Source organism: Perissodus microlepis, chromosome 17 (assembly GCF_051167445.1).
Source record: "Perissodus microlepis isolate ML-2025 ecotype Zambia chromosome 17, ASM5116744v1, whole genome shotgun sequence".
Classification (NCBI taxonomy): domain Eukaryota; kingdom Metazoa; phylum Chordata; class Actinopteri; order Cichliformes; family Cichlidae; genus Perissodus; species Perissodus microlepis.
Window position 1 is genome coordinate 19,687,987 of NC_140477.1, and position 19,768 is coordinate 19,707,754.

The window sequence follows — 19,768 nt, forward strand, 5'->3', positions numbered from 1 at the left end:
TTTAATTAATGGACTGGTTCAAGAAAATCATAAAAATGTGAGTGCTCTGATGAAGCTTTGAAGCCCATGGGTGGCTCAGTCTTCTTCCAGTACGTACAGAGGCAACGCGTTTCTCCAGTGTGAATACGCTGATAAACTTTTCCCATTCTTGGTACAGCACTGTGGTGTTGGTGGATAAGGATAATTCAGTTACCAATGGATGTTTAGCAGCTTTGAACTGGTAAACCCTACACACCATATCTGCTGGCATTTGAGTTTGTTAACTTCTAAATATCTGCATTTTGAACATCTACTGTGGTGAGGTAAAAATCGTGGAAACTATAAAGAAGTTTGGCTATTCCATTTGTTTATGTTACGCTTCTTAATTACAGTTACAGCTTGTTTTTTCTTGTTTATATGTGAGAGCTGCTTAATTAGCTCATGCTGATTAATGGGAGTCTTCACATTGGTTTACCATCAGAGATGTGAGAGACGCACTAATGATTTCCATGGTGACAAAAGGTGAAATAACAAAGCGAAAAAACAAACATAAAGCACTCAGGGTAACTGTTACCTACCATGATAGCGAGGATAAACAGCTCCTGAGGAAATCTTCCTATAATTTTCCTGAATTTTCCTTACCACTTACAAGTTCTCGCCTATGACTATAACCTCTAACTTATTGATCTCTTCCAGTCTTTCAACGCCTTTCCTTTAGCTGGAAAAGTGAGTACAGTCTGACTAAAGTCGTCTGCAGCTGAGAATAATCAGGATTGTTTTTGTCCTTAAGCTCTGGCCTTATTTATCAGGCAGGGATTTTCTAATGATGTTTCTAATGATGTTTCTGCTCCATCCAATTAAATCCGCTCATTCTAAATTCCAAATAACAAGCAGTCATAAAACTTAACAGTAGTTTCCCCATAAATGTAAGCCCCTGTTCTTTTGATAGTTTTAAAAGCCCTGTTGTGTCTCTGAGCCAAAGATTTTCACGGCCATGTCCTCCACAGCAAGTTAAAGACCACTTTATACACATTTTAAATAGCAGCCACCTCGATTTGTGTAGTCTGAGGATGTCACTTCCTTGAAGTTATAATTGGGACTGCTGGAAAAATGCATTGGAATTTGTGTAACGTGCTTTGAGTGTCCAATAAGACCAAACCCACACACTGTAACACCAATCCATTTACCATTCGGTTTGCATTTGATGCACCAACGCTGGAAATCAAGGTCTCTACATGAGTGCCATTGCATCTTGAGGTTCAAATAAAATGAAATTATGATTTCATTCTAATGGAGTGAATGCTCTGCATATTTACAAGATATGAAAGCATGGAGACATGGGCCTACATTACCAAAGTTCTCTGAACGCCTCATGAAAAGTTTTTGAAAATGTAAATCAAATAAATTTTAAATAAAGAGAAAAAATTCAAGATGCACTGGTCCCTTCTTAAACAGTCAAGTGTGTGGACTTCACTAGAGTAGGTTAGCATGATCCTCAGTTCAAAATAATGCTTCTTTATCTTGTCCTGACCCTCAGTGAAGCCTTCAGTTTATTGTCTGTGGTGGCTCCTTTCTATTTAAGCCAGTTTTCTTCTGACCTGCGATGTCAGCAATATCAACTCTTATTGACATCATACAGAGCCAAGAGTGGAAAAGCTGCCTGGAACTCTGTAACTAGAGCAGTACATAAACAGATTATTGGAAATGTGTGATCTAAACATTATTGTCGCAGTATATATTAATATATACATACAGCAGAAGAAGAAATTAAGAAAAGAATATTCCTTCTGCTTTAATCCATTATTTCCTGCACTACTTCTTGTTTTAACATGTTTTCACACATTTTCTGATGGTTTTCCTTTTTGTCTCTATCAGATCTCATGATTGAAATGGAAGACCACACCAGTGACCTGAGTGAAGGTCGCATCCCCTTCCTGGATTACAAAACCTACACCAACCGAAATTTCTTCCTGCCCTCCAAGGACGGTGCCAATGACCCCATGATCACGGGAAAACTACAAATCCCAGAAGCCCGCAGGGCCACTGTGGCTCAGGCGCTCAACCAGTTCTCCAACCTGCTGAACAGCAAAACGTTTCTCATAAATGTGAGTTTGAAGATTTGAAGTGGATTTTCCTCTTTCTCTTATTCTTCTTCCAGCTCAGTTTTTTTAAATTTTCCTGCTCATTTTTCTGTCTTTGTATCTATTTCTATTCATGTATTTATTATCATTAAATTTACTGTCATATGTGTAGTTTATCCACACGCTGGAGAGACGTCCAGACTTTAACGCCCGGTCTCGGGGTTATTTCGCCTCTCTGTTGACGGTGGCGCTGCACGGCAAACTGGAGTATTACACGGACATCATGAGGACGCTGCTGCTGGAGCTGATGGACGAGCATGTGCAGAACAAAAACCCCAAACTCATGCTCAGGAGGTGAGGACAGGACAGAGACTCGGTGGTTTATTCTGTGAATGTCCTAGTGATGGAAAAGTGATCTAATGTTTCCCTCTGTTTGTGTATCTAGGTCAGAGACAGTGGTGGAGAGGATGCTTTGTAATTGGATGTCCATCTGCCTCTATCAGTTCCTCAGGGTAACACTGATTTTCTTTTTCACTTACTCCGTGTCACACATTCCTTTCCTTCGATTTGTTTTTATGTCCTTGTCTCTTCGATCTGTTTCTCTTTCCTGCTTTTTTCTGCCTCTCCTCTTTGTTCCTCAGTTATAATTGACTCTAAGAAACTTTCCTTCCTACTGAAAGCAGATCTTAAACCTGTATTTTGTGCTCGGTGTGTGTTTTGTTTTGACCAATTTGGGATTTTTGCTGTTTATTCTGACAGCAGCTGCAGATATGCTGTACATTAGTTTCTATAATTTAACACACTCATAATAAACACAGTTCATGTTTCAGCTCCAGAGAAAGTTTACACTACGGACATGCTTTATGTTTTCATAGAGACCAGCAGTTGTGCTGTGAATGTATTTATGACCCAAACTAAAAAGTTGAACATATCCAGAGAGTTCAAATTCAAACAGCAGGACACTAAATCTGAACAACAGGAAACCCACAAGACAAAAAAAGAATAACAAACTGCCTCTCACTTTTCACAAAGAAAACAAAATGTGAAAATTCACATAAAGAAAAAAAATCTGTTCAGCAGTTCAAAAAGCAGAAAAAACCTGCAACTAACAACTAAAATAAAGAAACGTCTGTTGTGACTGACACCCTGACAGATCCAAAGCTTCCACATAATACAAAAGGGTCTGCAGTCCTTTTTCAAAACTCTGTTTGTCTTTCATTCTGTATGTAATGGGTTTTTTTGTTTTGTTTTTCTTTTTTTTGGAGGGGGGGGCAGTTTGGCATAATTTGTCAGAGAAAACTGACAAATTATAAAATATAAGTACTTTAATAATTTCAATAGTGAGAAAACAACCTTCTTTGTCTCCTTTTTATATTTAATAAACCTTAAATTCTACTATTATGGTGAACACAGTTAATAGAAATACAGTATAAATTGATATTTAACTTTAGTAAACAGTTATACTTGTTATTAATAAATATACATAGATATATTTTCTTAACCAGATATCCAACTCAGGGTTGTTGGGAACGCTGGAGCCTTTACCAGCTGTCAGTGGGTGGTCAATTCCCCAGTCTGTCATAGGGCTAGCACAGAGAAACACAAACAGTCAATATTGAATCAGTAATTAAAGGCCCGTACAGTTGTGATCAGAAGTTTACAGCTACTCCTCATGGGCATGAGTGGTGATTTTGGACTTTGTGCAGTGTACCAACCCAGAGCGTGATGCTACACCACCATCCTTGACAGTTGGAACAGTGTTCAAACATACCTCTCATCATTGTGGCGAAACATAAAACTTTTCTCAAAGACATTTAGATCATCCGTGTGTGCAGCTACAAAATTTCAGTCGACCTTGAAGGTGTCGATTTCAGGGCAGCTCAGATTTTTCTCTCAGCGCACGGTAATGTAAAACTCTTTTCCTGTGGGCAGTGACACTGTTGTCCAGCAGGGCTATTTCTCAGCATCCTAACCAGTTTCGTATCATCCGAGAGTGGCAGTTTGGATCTTCTTTGAGACCTTGGCAAAGTAGTGAAACATCTATGTAACTTGTACTTCCGGAAAGTTGTTTTTAACTGATCATCTTGGAATCTGCAGTTATTAAGACATGGCTCCAAGAAATTTTCAGAATTTGTGTAAATCTGCCAATTGTCTTTCTCTCATGTTCACTGGATTCATTGGACTTTTCCATTGTTCTTAGTATACATCAATCAAAAAACATTTTAAACACAAATTCAATGGTCATGTTAGGGTCAGTGGACTGCTTGGTTTTTACTACTAGAAATCTTTGGTAATCCATAGTAAATAGCGCAGATGAGAGTTATGGCTTATTTATAAAAGAACGATACTGATTTTTATGAGACCTTAACTCTTTTTTTTAAGACGTTGATGTCTTTGTTTCAGGACACGGCAGGAGAGCCTCTGTACAAACTGTTCAAGGCCTTGAAGCACCAGATTGAGAAGGGTCCCGTGGATGCCAAGATGAAGAAGGCCAAATACACGCTGAACGACACGGGACTGCTGGGAGATGACGTCGAGTACTCTGTGCTGGTCAGTATGAACAAAAGCATAAAGTAACTTTGTTTGCAGATACAAATGATAGAAAATTGGCTTCCTCCAGGCTGTCTGGGCTCTTCTTTAGAGATAAGGGTGAGGAACACCATGTTTTGGGAAGGGCTCTGAATCAAGCAGCTGAACCTCCACATCAAAGGGAGTCAGTTTAATTGGTTTAAGCACCTGACAAGGATGCTTCATGGGTGCCTACCATGCGAGGGTAGGTTAAGTTGGAGAGATTATGTATCTCAGCGGTTTGATAGCAGCAGCCAGGGAGAGGGAGGTGTGTCAGGTGTCCATCAGAGTAGACCCCCAGCTCCAGAATGAGTCATGCTTTGGGTTGTTGGTTGCATAATGAAGACAAGCCTTCACTGTGGCTCCACTTTTACCTTCTTGCATCTTCCCGGTGTGTTTGTGCTGTCAGACTTTGCAGGTGTTGGTGCATGGGGAGGGACCAGATGTGACTCCGGTGAAGGTGTTGAACTGTGACACAATCTCCCAGGTGAGAATCTTCTTCTATTTTCAGAGTTTAATTTTTTTTGGTCGTTGTCGTCAGGACTGTTTGATCTCTGGCTGAGTTTAAAAACGAAGAGAAGCTTTGCCGTATCTTTCCCTGCCACCCTGCACTTTGTCCTTAAAACTGATCGAATGTCTAGAATAGTTTGAGGTAGTTGTAAAACTTCTGTCTGTCGATATTCTGCAGCTAATAAATGTGAATGAGATATCATTGTCTGTGTTTTGGGTTGACATTATAGCAGGTGAATTTGTAATTTTGTGCAGGTGAAAGAGAAGATCATCGATCAGGTGTACAGGAATCTGCCGTATTCTCAGAGACCAAAGGTGGAGAGTGTTGCACTGGGTAAGAAACAAAAACAATCATTAAGCAGCTAGGAAAAATACAAATTATTGATTATTACACCCAGCGTTCAGCATCTTAAACTCCTGGGTTACAACAATATTTGTGGTGGTGGGGGTGGAGTATATAAAGAATATTTAGCTTTTTTGACCTTTAGATAGACCTTAAAACTATAATGTCACCTAAATAAGTCCTGTTTTCCTCACGTGTGTCCTTTCCTGAGCTGCACACCTGGAACAGCTGTCAGTCTACAGATCAGATTACTATGAGTGAATCCAGTAATCACTAAACTAGAACCTGTTTTACAAGGTGAAGTAGACTAAAACATAACAAAAAGTGACATGATCATGCCACAATGTTAAGAAACTGATGGGAAAGTCTATCCACGGCGCCATTATCCACAAATGAAGAAAAGTCCCGGGAGTGACTGGCCGACCAAAATTACTCCAAGAGCTCATCCATGACTCATCCAAGAAGTCACAAATGAACCCAGAACAACATCTAAAGAACTGCAGGCCTCTCAGTTAAGGTCAGAGTTCAGGATTCAACAATAAGAAAGAAACTGTGCAAAATGGCAACAATGGGAGAGTTGAAGGAGAAAAGCACTGCTGACCAAAAAGAACAGAAAGGCTCGTCTCATATTTACCAAAAAACATCTGGATGATCCCCAAAAGTTTGGGGAAAAAAACTTTGTGGATTGGCGAGACAAAAGCTGAACTTTCTTTATGAAATTTGAGTCCCGTTACATCTGGATTAAACCTAATACAGCATTTCATAAAAAGAACATCATACCAGCAGCTAAACATGGTGGTGGTAGTGTGATGGTCTGGGGCTTCTTCACTGCTTCAGGACGACTTGCCGTAGTTGATGGAAACATGAATCCTGCTCTCTACCAGAAAATCCTGAAGGAGAATCTCTGGCCATCAGTTTGTGGCCTGCTGAGCTATGATCTGAAACATACCAGCAAGAGCATCTCTGAATGGTTAAAAAATAAATACAATTTAAAGGGTCTAATCTAATCTATGTTAGAGTTCTGATGTGGCCAAGTCAAAGTCCAGCAGGCCGTTCATGCTGGAAAACCCTCTAATGTGGCAGAAATAAAAGAATTCTGTAAAGAATGTGAAAGACTCATCGCCAGTTAATGATTCACATTTGCATTTCACTGACAGTTTAAGTACTGCAAGGAGAAAACAGGTCATCCTCTACATCAGATTAGCCTCACACAGATGCAGGTTTTGAAAAAAAAGTGTTTCTTTCCCTTTAATAGTCCCTCCCTCCAGATACCACACACCCAGATGTTTTAACTTGATTGTAAAGATTAAGCATGAAGCTGCAGTGATGTTTAAACAGGTCTGTCAGGCCACTAAAAGACTACAAGGCTTCTATAAGGGAAGTGAGACGTGCCGTGAATAAGGATTAGCTGGATTTCAGGGTTGACCTTAAATACCCCGTAGCATCCTGAGACAGAGAATTTCATTAATCCCACAGAGAATTCCCACTGCAGCTGAATCACATATAACAGCTATTCTAGTGTGTGCCGTGTAAACTTTCAAACAGTTATTGCTGGGTATGAAAGTACAGGAATAATTCACCACTTCAAACAGGAAGTTTTAAGATGTAAAGCTCTTGTAATATTCAGCAGCATGTGTCCTTTCTACAGCTGCATTTCCATCCACTGCAGCAGAGTTTTTATCAGGCAAACAGCTGGAATCTCACAAGATTCAAAACAGAATCCATTTTCTTCTCCCCGGACCTCAGTAGGTTGTAATGCTGCTGCTATAGAGGTGTGATGACAGACTGATGATAATCATTTGATCTCCTGCTAAGTGCTTTTCTGAATGTGAGTACCTGCCAGAGTTTTTCATCCACAAACTTTCAAAGATGGCAAAAATCGCCTAACCACATGTTAACTATCGCTGACTTGTTCCTAAGCTGGTGCTAGATTGGGTCGGCCTGATGGGCGCTGCATTCTGCTTTTATTGATTGTTTTGCTGTCAGGTAATTGATGACGCTGTGGGCTTTTCAAAAGGTCATTTGGGAGCTAAATGGGTCGGTTGTGGACTCTGTTGTTTATTGCTTGTTTGCTGCTGACAGGCAACCTGAATATGTTTACAAAAATGTCTGAATTAAGATTGTACCGACTCAGCAGGTCTTTGATTTCATTAGTACATTAGTGTTTGGGCCTTCTACTTTCTGTTGATTAAAGTTTTGGGTGTTTTTGTTGCTGGTTTTTTTTTTTTTTTTTTTTTTTTGCTGTTAGCGAGTGATTACAAGTAATTCTGGTGATTGGCGGTTAAGTGTGCCTCACCCTCACCCATCCAGGTTGCCGACATGTTGCAAACTATCTGAATCGGTCTATGAGCACAACTCGTCGGGGACACGTCTCTTTGCAAAAGGGAACTGGACTGGTTGCCTGTGTCATTTTGTAGTTGGATGGCCATCCTTCGTCACCGTGACTATATGTAGAATAATTTGACTCTGAACGTTTTAGTTAAAAGTACCAGTTTATCACAATAAATAACTCTATTATCACAAATGAACTGCATGTAATTGCCTATTTGAGTGCATTCATTCACAAACCCATAGCAGACTGTTAGCAGACTGCCTCAGTCTTGATACCACTTTATCGCCATCTTGGTGCGCCAACGTTGCTTTGAAGACTGATTGTGAGACCAAAGCCATTTTCAAAGTGACCATTTCCAAGGTAACAAGATAAACTGGCATCAGTCTGCCTCTTTCTCTGTGGAGTATTTAGTCTTATGTTGTTAACATGGGAATCTATCACGGCCAGGCTGCCCTGTGGTCACTTTAGTTTGTCGATCAGTCTGACTGATGGATCATCCAATCAAGATTTTTATGGGCATAACTTCCTTTTTCTTAGCTGTGTGTAAGAAACCATCTGAACCATCTGCAAGGTGTAGATTTAAGCCCAGGTACTTTGGACCTATCTCATCCCGTATCAGAAATACTGGGCAACCTATTGAACACAATAAGTGTTGAGCGGAGTGATGGTAGGAGCATATCCCACTGTACCTACAATGATTCACACACATGGATCAGGTTGGCACACCATCACTTTTATGCTAAATTACATGTTAATTTCCTTCTCCTTGTCCCTGCAGAGTGGCGTCCCGGCTCCACGGGTCAGATCCTTTCTGACCTCGACCTCACATCCCAGAAGGAAGGACGCTGGAAGAGACTCAACACACTGGCTCATTACAACGTGAGTTCCACCTGCTGCACATGCCTATTTCTGCCCTGTGTCGTTTCCCCTTTTCCTTCATCCTGCTGAGTGTCTTATTACCAAACACTTCCTGTCATTTCCTGATGGTTAAACTGCTGTTTGTTAAAGATGAGGTCAATTGCAAGCAAGCAATGCCACACCTCCCACCACTGCTGCTGTGATCCTGTACAAACAAGGTTAAATGCATCTCCTTGGACTGAAACTTTCCTACATGCAGTGGAGCGGTTTAAAAAGTCCAACATCACTCAAGAATTACTTGTTTGTCTCATGAGGCCGTCAAATAAGAGAAAACTGTCCCAAAAATCCCTGAACTGAAGTCTTTACTCATCAGGATGAAGATTTACACTCATCACATGCACTGAGGTCATGAATGCTTTGGTAATACTGGGTAAAAGTGTTAATGTGGTATCATTTAAAAACATTTTTTTAGATTATTAGATGAATAATATTATTAGTGTGTTACTGCCCATCCAATGCAGGACGCCTGAGCAGACGAGACTCGCAGAAAAAGGATCTTCTCCTAAATCAGTTCAGACGTTAACCTTTTATCGTGTTTTATCCATCTGTCTTCTTAAGCGCTTATCCGGTGGGGCTGGAGCCCAACTCAGCTTTCACTGGGTGAGAGTCAAGTTACATCGTGGATAGGTCGCCAGGGCTAACTCAGAGAAACACAACCATTCACACTCACATTCAGCACAGTGTAGAATCACCAGTTACTTTAATACACATGTGGACTGTGGAAGGAGAGAACATGCAATCAATTAACTTTTCCTCATCTATCCTAAATGTATCATATTTTATTTACCTTTGTTGTTTCCTTCTTGGACTTGTCTGTTTTTATTTTGGTCAAAATGTTTTTGCACAGCAATTTTAATGTAGATTAGTGCCGTTCAGCACCAGTGCAGTTATTGATTTTCTTTTTCACATGTAAACTAAAGTCATGTGAAAAACTAAGTACACCCTCACCTCTTCCATAGGAATGTTGGGGTCCTGAGCAAGTTGGTGTTCCCTCTGCGCTCTCTGGGTGTTTTTAATCATGTCTGTTTCTCTGTGTTGAGCTGAGCTCTTTACTTCTGCACCAAAATCACCAACAAGTGGAAGCGTAGAGAAATGGCGAGCCTCTCGAGACTCGTGCTGCACGAAGACCAGCAGGAATTAAAACGCCAGTCCAGTCCACTCTCCCTTCTGACATTTAAGGAAAATTCGTTTATTGAGAACGCTGCGGTGAGACAGAAAATCATCACTTCCCTCAATTTTCTAACCGATTTCCTGTCTTACAGGTTCGAGACAACGCCACGTTGGTGCTGTCCAGAGTTTTGCACACACAGTCTTTCCATCAGCACCAAGACAGCCATGAAGAGAGTACGTACACACACACACACACACACACACACACACACACACACACACTTTTTCTGCAACTTTTAAATGCACATGAGTGAAAAAAACACATCAACTTCATGCAGTCCTGTCTCACCTGCAGAAAACGCCCTGCTGGAGGACGATAACACTTTCCACCTGGTGAGACAGCCAGATGAAATTGACGAGGTGAAGTCGAAGCGAGGCAGCATGAAGGACAAAGCGATGACCAAAGCAATCACAGAGATCTACCTGACCAGGCTTCTGTCTGTTAAGGTACAGCTGTGCAGTTTCACTGCAGATGTTTCCGTCATGCCTGCGAGTTTCTGCTGCTGAAACTCGCAGACATGACGAAGTTCTCATATTTCTTAATTTGTGGGTTTTTTCTGCTTGTATTTGTTATTGGCAGATGCAATTCTGTTGATTGCACTGTCAGGACACTCTTATTTTAATTTTTAGATGTTTTTAATCTGAAGGGTCCTTTTTTCTATATTAAATAGATACATTTAAAACATTGTGTGTCTTTGTGTTACAGGGCACTTTGCAGCAGTTTGTGGATAATTTCTTCCGCAGCGTGCTATGCTCAAGTTCCGTCGTCCCTCCGGCCGTCAAATACTTCTTCGATTTCTTGGACGAGCAGGCGCAGAGACACGACAATGTAGACGAGGAGACGCTGCACATCTGGAAGACCAACAGGTACAAAGACTCACCAAAAACACCAAGTATGCTATCCAGATAACCTAAAACTCATCTGTGAAACAGCTCTGTGCAAAAGGGAACTCGACTCAACTGGTTGCCAGCTGATTGTATTCTGGTGTTATTCCTATATAAGGTTGCCGAGCAGTGTTATTGCATCTTCGCTGACTGGTATTTGCGTTTATTGCCATTTTGATGCTTTGAAGACGATAACTTAGAGGTCACAGACCTGGTTCCCGACTTCAATGCACAGAGGGACCATCATTTGGTCTTGCTGCAGTCTCCGACCTCTGTTTTCCCTCATATGATGGTAACATAAAGGTTAACATTTAGAGAGGTGTTTGTTTGTTTGTCAACTTGGCCCACTTGATCAGATTTTGAGTCTGACACCGCTGTTTTGGGTCTAGGATGATATCATTTACTGTGAGATTTAAATGCTGGCAACAAGAAACGTCTGAATGAGTGATCTGTGGGCCTGAAACTGTTCTAACGGCTTCATGTGGATCATGCTGTCAGTAAAGGCCTCAGAAGATGAGCTGATTCAGCTCATCTTCAAAGCTGCTGTGAATCCCAGCGTGAGATACAACCTGCAAAGAAAACCAGCTAAGAGAAATAATTATGTTGCTTCACTGCTCTGTGTGTGTCTGTGTGTGAGATACTTCATCAGCCAAAGGAGGGAGTAATTATGTCCTCGTCACTTCTAAACCGGGCCGTGGACCACATAAAAGCCTGATTTAATTGACAGGCTGTTATCAGGGCAGATAAACGATGACGGAGCAGAGACAACGGAGAAGGATAGAGAAACTGAGAGAGATGGGGAGATTGCTTTTTTTTTTTCTTCCTCTTTTTTTTTTCTTCCTCTTTTTTTTTTCTTCCTCTTTTTTTTTAAGTCCAAACTTCTCTGTTTTCAAACTGGCCTTGAGCTAAGCCTGTCAATCATCAGAGGCACACATACACACACATCTGAACAAGTTGGTAAATGAAATATTTATCAGTTCTGGTGAATTATTGATGGGGGTTATGGTCTGGGGAGGCAGTGAGGGTGGGGGGATGAAAGGAGAGAAGGAGGAGTAAAGGGAAATGGAGCGTCGGCTACATCCTGAAGTCTGAAACTGAGCATCTACTACAGTAAGCATTAGGGATGGGTACCGGTAATGGCACCGGTTCTGACATAAACGGTAGTAACCAGACCGAAAAGCAGCGCACATTTCGGTGCTTTATTTCAGTGCTTTTTTTTTTTTCCTGAGATGTCATACACTTTGGATTCTAGCCAATCATTTTACCTTTGCAAGCGTAGTAGGCGGGCCCAGGTACGTACGTTCTTTTAGAGCAGAGCTACAGATTAAAAACGCCCAAAGCGAAGTCAAAGTCTGGCTGTACTTCACAGCAAAAGATGCAAACTCAGCAGCCGGCAACAAGTGCTTTAAGGTGATACTGTGCAAAGGAGGTAACTCCTCGAATCTGATGAAACACCTGGCGACGTATAGCATTTTGTTAAAAGCCGAGAAATGCACCGTATTTGATAGCTTGCTGCGAGACCTCACACCGTGCACATCTACTGCGGGTGTGGTGCCTGTTATCGGACCCGGAGTTAGCAACATCCCCCAAGAACCCGAAGAGGAGAGTCCTGGCCCCTAGCCCTGCCAGTGTAGCAGAAATGATGACGGACGATGATGGCAGCAGCAGCCGTTCTTCTCTGCGTGAGTAGCTTAATCCTGTTCATGTGTAGTTTACGTTGAGTAAGCTAACTACGTTATTACATTAATGCATGTAAGGTGAACTAGCAAACACCGTCGTAGTTACATGCGGCTGTCTTCTTGTTTGATGGCAGATACTCCCTTCACCCTGGCCAAAAAGGCTAAAATGACCAAAGAAAAAGAGGGAAACGGCTAAACATGAGAGGTTTTTGGACAAAGTGTGTGTTCTCCATTCTTTAAGCACTGGTTCGAGCACCGTTTAAGCACTGGCACCGTTTCAAAAGTACCGGTTTGGTACTGGTATCAGATAAAACCTAAACGATACCCATCCCTAGTAAGCATTGCTCCACCTGCCGAGCTTTCGGATCCATTGCTTCACATTTTCAGCTCGTACTCTGGCAAATTTTACTTTTTTGGTTTATCACAAAAACAAAATTCTTGTTTTTTGGCCAACTATTGCTGAATGGACTTACAAAGTGATCCGGAAAGAGCTGCAAAGAACCATGACCCAACAAAAATGAGATGCAAATTGGTCTCGAAAAGAAGAAAAATATTAATGTGGCAAAAACCACAAAAATGGAACCAAATGCTGACTTTAAAGATAAAGAACGGCCACAAAAAGATGCAAAATGACTAAAATTAAACACAAAAGTTTGAAGATAAACACAGAGAGAAACTAACGTATTAAATGAAACATGAATTGGTTCCAGAGATCCAAAACAATGTAAAGTAAAATTACCTTCATGAAATCCAAAATAACCAAAGTAAAACACATACTAACCACAAACACATCCAGAATGACTCAAGAAAACAGAGGACCAAAGGACCACAAAGAGACACAAAAATACCCAAATAAGACTTGTATCATCTACGAACAGGTCAAAACCAACTTAAAGACAAATAAACTGACCACAAAATTCTTAAAAAGAGACACAAAATGGCAATAGACATCCAAAACTAAAGACGAACAAAATTACAGTACTGACATCCAAAACGACCGAAATGAAACATGATTGCCACGAACAGCTCAACAACAAATAAAAAAAATATTCCAGAGTCGTGACTTTAAGCAGCAGATGTCTTTGTGTGTCCTCAGCCTGCCTATGCGGTTCTGGGTGAACATCCTGAGGAACCCTCACTTCATCTTCGACGTCCACGTGACGGAGGTGGTGGACGCTTCGCTGCACGTCATCGCACAGACCTTCATGGACGCCTGCACCAAGACAGAGCACAAGCTGAGCAGAGTGAGCATCAGTCCGTTCAAAGAGCGCCATGTTTGTAACCCTGTGAATGTCTCTGAGAGAGAAGCGATCTGGGCCCCAGAGAGTCAGATGATGTCCACTTTTTGCCGTCATTTAAAATGTGTTAAAGTAGATATTTGGTTATGCACCCTGACAGCTCGGTGGATTTCTGTGATTGCTGAAGCAACCAGAGGCAATTTATGGTTGTCAAATCAACAACAGAGAGGACGCTGAAGTGAAAGTCACACTACAGGCTGTCAGCTCTCTGTCGCCCTCCTGTGGACGATTTTCTTGTAATCGCAGTAAAGACTGTTTAGACTTTTAAAGCCACTTTCCGTTTTAACTAGCTTTCTTTTGATTGGCTGCCCCTTGTTAACATAAGATTTGAACTGCGGGTGGGCGGGACTTCTGTGTTTACAGCCAGAGGTGGCATTTTAAGTGCAGCGTAGATTTTGATTGGTATTTACAAAAACCTGCTTTCTGTGCACACTTACGTTGTGACAGGAACGTTTTGAGAGGTAGAGGGAAATCTTCTGTTATTTGAGTGTTTTTCTTGAACTGAAAGCTACATTTTCACACTTTTTGATGACGAGGAGGCAGATTTACCTCCTTCTTTTTTGTCGTGTTCATACAAACATGCTCATCTATTTTCTCTCTCTGGCTGCAGGAGTCTCCCAGCAACAAGCTACTCTATGCAAAAGAGATTTCCACGTACAAGAAGATGGTCGATGAGTGAGTTTAAACCTCTAAATATCCTCAGAGAGGAAACGTGTGTATATGAAATGGTGTTTTGGCTGAACAGCAGAGTGAAATTTTAAAAATGGCAGCGTGTTTGAATGTATTCTGTGAAAATGTGAGCTCTCAAAGGTCTTTTCATGCATCACTAACCATTTCTTTTGTACTGATGGCTCTTGTTGGTGTGGTTTGACAGATGTTTGCTTCAGTCCTCTTGGATTTTCTAATATTTGGTGAAATCACAGCTGCTGAGCTTGGAGGCTGTTTGAAAAGTGGACTAAAACCCTCAATGGTTAATCAGGACAGCCGTCTGATGATCCACTGCGTGATTCTTTCTGAATGAACTCACAGAAATCACCTGATAGTTTGTTTTGACTGTGTCTCTTTCCACAGTTACTACAGGGGCATCAGGCAGATGGTTCCAGTCAGTGACCAGGACATGAACACGCACCTCGCTGAGGTGTCCAGGGTATGAACCAACCTCTGTTTGTGCTTTGTTGCATGTTTCATCCCTCTGCAGTGCATGTGCAAGTAGTTACTATAAGTAGTAACTAACTAACAGGTGAAGATTATACAAGATTATACAGTATACCTTGACAGTCCTGGGTTGAATCTTCTATTTGCCTTCGATCTGCATTAATTCTTCGCGGCACAGATTCGACAAGGTGCTGCAAACTGTCCTCAGAGATACTCGTCTACGTTGACACAATGGCATCACACAGCCGCTGCAGATTTGTCGGCTGCTTCAGCTTCCTGTTCTTTACCGAGAGGAGCGGCACCACTCCTGGGCTACAGCAGTCTTCTGCTGCTGTAGCCCATCTGCTTTAAGGATTAACATGTTAAGAGATGCTTTTCTGCACACTGTGGTTGTAACGAGTGGTTGTTTGAGTCACTGTTGTCTTCCTATCAGCTGGAAGGCTTCTGGTGATTCTCCTCTGACCTCAACGGGCATTTTTGTCTAAGAGAACTGCCACTTCCTGGACATTTTCTCTTTTTCTGACTATTTTTCTGTGAACTCTAGAGATGATTGTGTGACAAAGTCCTATCAGATCATTAATTTCTGAAATACTCAGACTCTTCTGGCTATGTTCAAAGTCACTTCAGTCACCTTCCTCATTCTGATAATCAGCTTGAACTTCAGCAGGTCATCTTGACCACATCCACATGCCTACAGGCTCTGAGATACTCCCATGTGATTGGCTGATTTAGATACTTGCCTTAATGAGCAGTTGAACAGGTGTACCTAATGAAGTGGCTTTCGGTGTAGAGCATCAGTATGGAATATAAAATGCAGCAACTATTTGCTAAACTACACAAAAGAACAGGGGTTGAATCCTGAGCAGCTCCATCCAGTTAAGACTTAGATATTTGGATCCATTTATTTTTATTTTAATTAACCTCTGAGTATCAAAAGTGTGCAAAGCTTCAAAAATGTTTCTTAAGACTTGAAAGTAGATGCAGCACCTGTCTGAACTGTGCTCATACTCTCTCCTTTGTAGCAACACACAGACAAGCTGAACACCCAGGTGGCCTTAAATCAACTGTACCAGTTCGCCAGCAAGTACTACGATGTGGTGAGAGCTGCTGTTTTCAATTTATCTACCTTTGTGCTGTTGTGTGTGCTGAATCCATGAGCTACAAGGGGGAAGAGAGCTGTTATCATTGTTATTTAAGCTTAAAATAAGTTGCACAGAAATCCAGATTATTATTTCACTGGACTGATATCGACGATTTTCATAATAAACTTTTCCAGTGTTGGTAAAACTTCAGTGAGTGATCAAGATGCATTAAGTTTAATAAGCCTAAAAAGCAACAGATTTTTCTCTCATATTTGCCAAATATTGTTTTTTCTGTTCGATTTCTGTTCGAAGAGAGAGTACCACAGAGTGCTTTCAATTTGAAGTTTAGGCGTAAACCAGTAAATCTAATATATCTGCCTCTAATATAGCGTTGCATTTTTTTTTTAATGCTGGGATAAAACAGCCACTAGATGGCGGCACAAGAAAGATTTTCCGTCTGGTTATAGTTACTCAGAGGATTTTTTTGTATTAACTATAAAACCTTTTACACATATTGACCTAAATATGCTTCAGTTTTAATTTTTTTTTCTTTCAGATAATCCAGTCGCTGGACGAGGACCCAGCAGCCCAGAACAAACAGCTCACCCTTCGCCTTCAACAGGTCGCTGCCGCCCTAGAGAATAAGGTCACCGACCTTTGACGCCAGACCTCGAGGAGGGTTCGGGGGGAGGAGCTTATGGATGCTAAAATACAGGATTTTGTTTTCAACACAAGGACTCAAAGGATGGCGAGCTCACGGACTCTACTGAATGTTTAATCATGTAATGACTGAAGTAATTGGCAGGGGTGAGGGGATTGGTCGGTGGATCCAAAGGAAGGACTAAAGGGGGAGGAGTTATGGGACGTCTGGAGGGGTGAGGAAAGTGTTAACGTACACCCGGAGTGGTGGAAACTAAAGTGTTGATATCTACTACACCTACATGGCGTACTTCTGCTTGGCATCTCAAAAAAAATTGCGAGGAGAGATGTGAAATGGCGCAATGTGATTACAGATGAAAGTTGTGTGAAATCAGAGTTATTTTTTTAATTGTAGCTGGGATGTACATTGGTGTACTCCTCGGACCTTGTTGTTTCTGTATTTGGCTTCAATGTGCCACAAATTTTAATTTCATCATGTAAGGACTGAAGGAAAAACGTGCCGCACAAGAAATGAAGGCTTCAGATTTTGGGATTTTTTTTGAAGAATGAGCATGGAAATGAGGCATTCCCAAATATGTCCTTTTTGGTACTCTGCTCTTCTTTGGAAGTGCAGCTGCTCTGGGCACCTTTTCTGACCACTTTCTGAAGTCTGGAAACTGTGGATGTGGGGTGAATTTCATCCTAAAGTATACAAGATTAAGTTTGAATAAAATGGGGAAACCTCTACGGTACACACCACTGACCAATCAGGGGTCTCAATGGAGGAACAAAGGACAGTGAATTCGGGGTACGAGGAGTTATATAAACCCAGAAAGCAGCAGGTTTTTTTCCCTTGTATCATGGCCAAATGTAGTTTTTTCTCTACAGTTAGCAGCAGTATGTGTTTCAATGCTGATGATACTGTGCTTGTGACTCACAGCTGAATAATTTCATTTAGTTTGTTTAGGTTTGTTTGTTTGTGTGCAGGCTTTAGGCAGAGGCTTTGCATATCCAACATGAAATGTTTCTTTTTAATGGACTGACATGGTACCATTTAGTTTTATTCTTTTGCAAACAGTCTGTGAGGGTGTGTGTAAAAGTGGGGTTTTTTATTTGGTTTTTGTTTGTTTGTTTTTAACTAAGCGGCTTTTTTATTTACTGCAACAACAAAAAAAAATCTAAAAAAATCACAACAGCCTAATCATGTGAACAGCCAAAATTGTTATGTTTGTGCCTGATTTTTGCTTTTATAATCTGTACAGTTTCGCTTCTTTTGCCGTACCCCTTGCAAAAATAACGCTGCTTTTGTTTTCCATTTTTCTGTTCAAGTCCACATGCAAGAGAAGGTCTGCTTACTTTCATGTTTTCTGAAGACAGGGTATCACAGGATCTTTGAAAAATTTAAGGTGGTAAAGTGTTAAAATGAAATAAATCTGCTTGTTATGTCCTCTATTTTTTGGATTGTATTAATTGATATTGTTATCGGAGTTAAAGGATGAGTAAAGGATAATGCATGGAGTCAGTTCAATTACACCCGGCAGCACATGGATTTTAAAAATCTAAGTGCCTCTGAACAGTCTGTCACCTTCATCCTTATTGTATGGAAGATTTAAAAAGCATACAAACCCAAGAAACACTTTAAAAAAATAAAAATAAAATACGTGTTTAATAAATGTAAGCACTATCAGTTATCTCTTAAACATATAAACAAAACTTGAAAACTTGAGGTCCACAAACCTCTGCCTGATATGTTTTGCTTTAAATGTTTTATCAGTGCAGTGCAATGGCTTATTCGTAAATATGAAAGTTGGATCAACTGTGCCGTTTTTTTTCCACGTCTTGGGACAAAAAATAGGAAACGTTTAAAATAATCATTAAAGATGAAGCTGGAAAAAATCCATAACATGTAATTTAAGATAAGAAAAGTGATATGCAACAATCTAAATCAAGGTCAAGTTTATTTATATAGCACATTTCCAACAGTTCATGCTCCATGAAGTGCTTTACAAACTAAAATGCAACTAAAATAAGGAAAAAACACACAACAATGATGGAATAACATACAAAAGAGAAAGAATAACACAATGCAAACAATGCACGACAGACCTGACCACAACACCTTTCAGCATACTTTATTACTGGTTGCTGTATCTTGTCAGCCGCCAGTCGAACACACAACAACAACAGGCCGTTCATCCGTTTTAAACCGGCAAGGCATAATTGTGGATGCCGCTCATGTGTATCTGCCTCCCCCCGCGGCTGCGCTGCAGACCACGCCCCACCACACACAGTATGACAGTAAAAACAACTAAAAGAACAACAACTAAGGCTGGTAAAACAAAAAATGTCAACATGTGCTAGAAGCCAGTCCATAAAAATGTCAAAACCATCACAGCAAACAATAACTACACCTTACACTTAAGAGTTTGGAAAAAAGGCGACTGGACTTCTTGAAGTTGAGGTCATGGTATTCTGAAAGAATACTACCATGGGAGTTGGACTAATATATAAAAGAGGACTGAGAACCTACACAGATACACTACACTTTGTTCAGAATAAAGATAAATATGAAATTCCTGTCAAATAATGATGTATAAAAAATTAATCAAAATTAACAACTTTTTCAGTTTTACATGGACCTGATAACCTTCAGGACCCTACAGGACACTCCCAGGAGTGCTGTCGAATGCTTTTTCAAAGTCCACAAACACACAGACCTGTTGGGCAAACTCCTACATCCCGCATGTCAAGTAATTTGAGACATGCATGTAAAAGTGCATGAAGTTGACATGAACAAACTAAGAAATGTCCTGTTGGAAAATCACATGACCTGATTTTACCAACAGACTGTGTTGAGTGTGGGTTTGAAAGGACAACTACACAATAGTAGCTTCATAGCATTCTGGTGCTTAGAGGCTTTTGCATCTAAAGTCTTCAAAAATAATTAGCAATAACAAAAACATTTAATTTAATGCTAAAATAAACATGTGATCAGATATTAAAATCTGTGCCAGCTCAAACATGGATCCATCCACTATGGCGACCGCTTGGGAAATGATGGAGCAGCCCAATGCACCTTCAAAAACAAAACACTTTGGAGTGTTTTTTGTCTAAGCATTTTAAATCTTC

At 40.7% G+C, this 19,768-nt stretch overlaps 1 protein-coding gene across 1 annotated transcript in view; it reads left to right on the forward strand.

The window, feature by feature from the left end:
- The window catches only part of plxnb2a.1 (plexin b2a, tandem duplicate 1), a 222,397-nt gene extending 204,306 nt beyond the window's left edge, over window positions 1–18,091 (forward strand). The window contains exons 29-43 of the mRNA XM_084910354.1: window positions 1,855–2,084; window positions 2,233–2,414; window positions 2,506–2,572; window positions 4,464–4,610; window positions 5,038–5,115; window positions 5,394–5,472; window positions 8,592–8,692; window positions 9,994–10,075; window positions 10,197–10,348; window positions 10,608–10,768; window positions 13,562–13,709; window positions 14,374–14,438; window positions 14,835–14,910; window positions 15,941–16,015; window positions 16,557–18,091. Coding sequence (XP_084766480.1) covers window positions 1,855–2,084; window positions 2,233–2,414; window positions 2,506–2,572; window positions 4,464–4,610; window positions 5,038–5,115; window positions 5,394–5,472; window positions 8,592–8,692; window positions 9,994–10,075; window positions 10,197–10,348; window positions 10,608–10,768; window positions 13,562–13,709; window positions 14,374–14,438; window positions 14,835–14,910; window positions 15,941–16,015; window positions 16,557–16,661 — 1,748 coding nt within the window. The 3' untranslated portion in view covers window positions 16,662–18,091. The remainder of the gene's footprint in view (window positions 1–1,854; window positions 2,085–2,232; window positions 2,415–2,505; window positions 2,573–4,463; window positions 4,611–5,037; window positions 5,116–5,393; window positions 5,473–8,591; window positions 8,693–9,993; window positions 10,076–10,196; window positions 10,349–10,607; window positions 10,769–13,561; window positions 13,710–14,373; window positions 14,439–14,834; window positions 14,911–15,940; window positions 16,016–16,556) is intronic.
- Window positions 18,092–19,768: the final 1,677 nt, after the last annotated feature.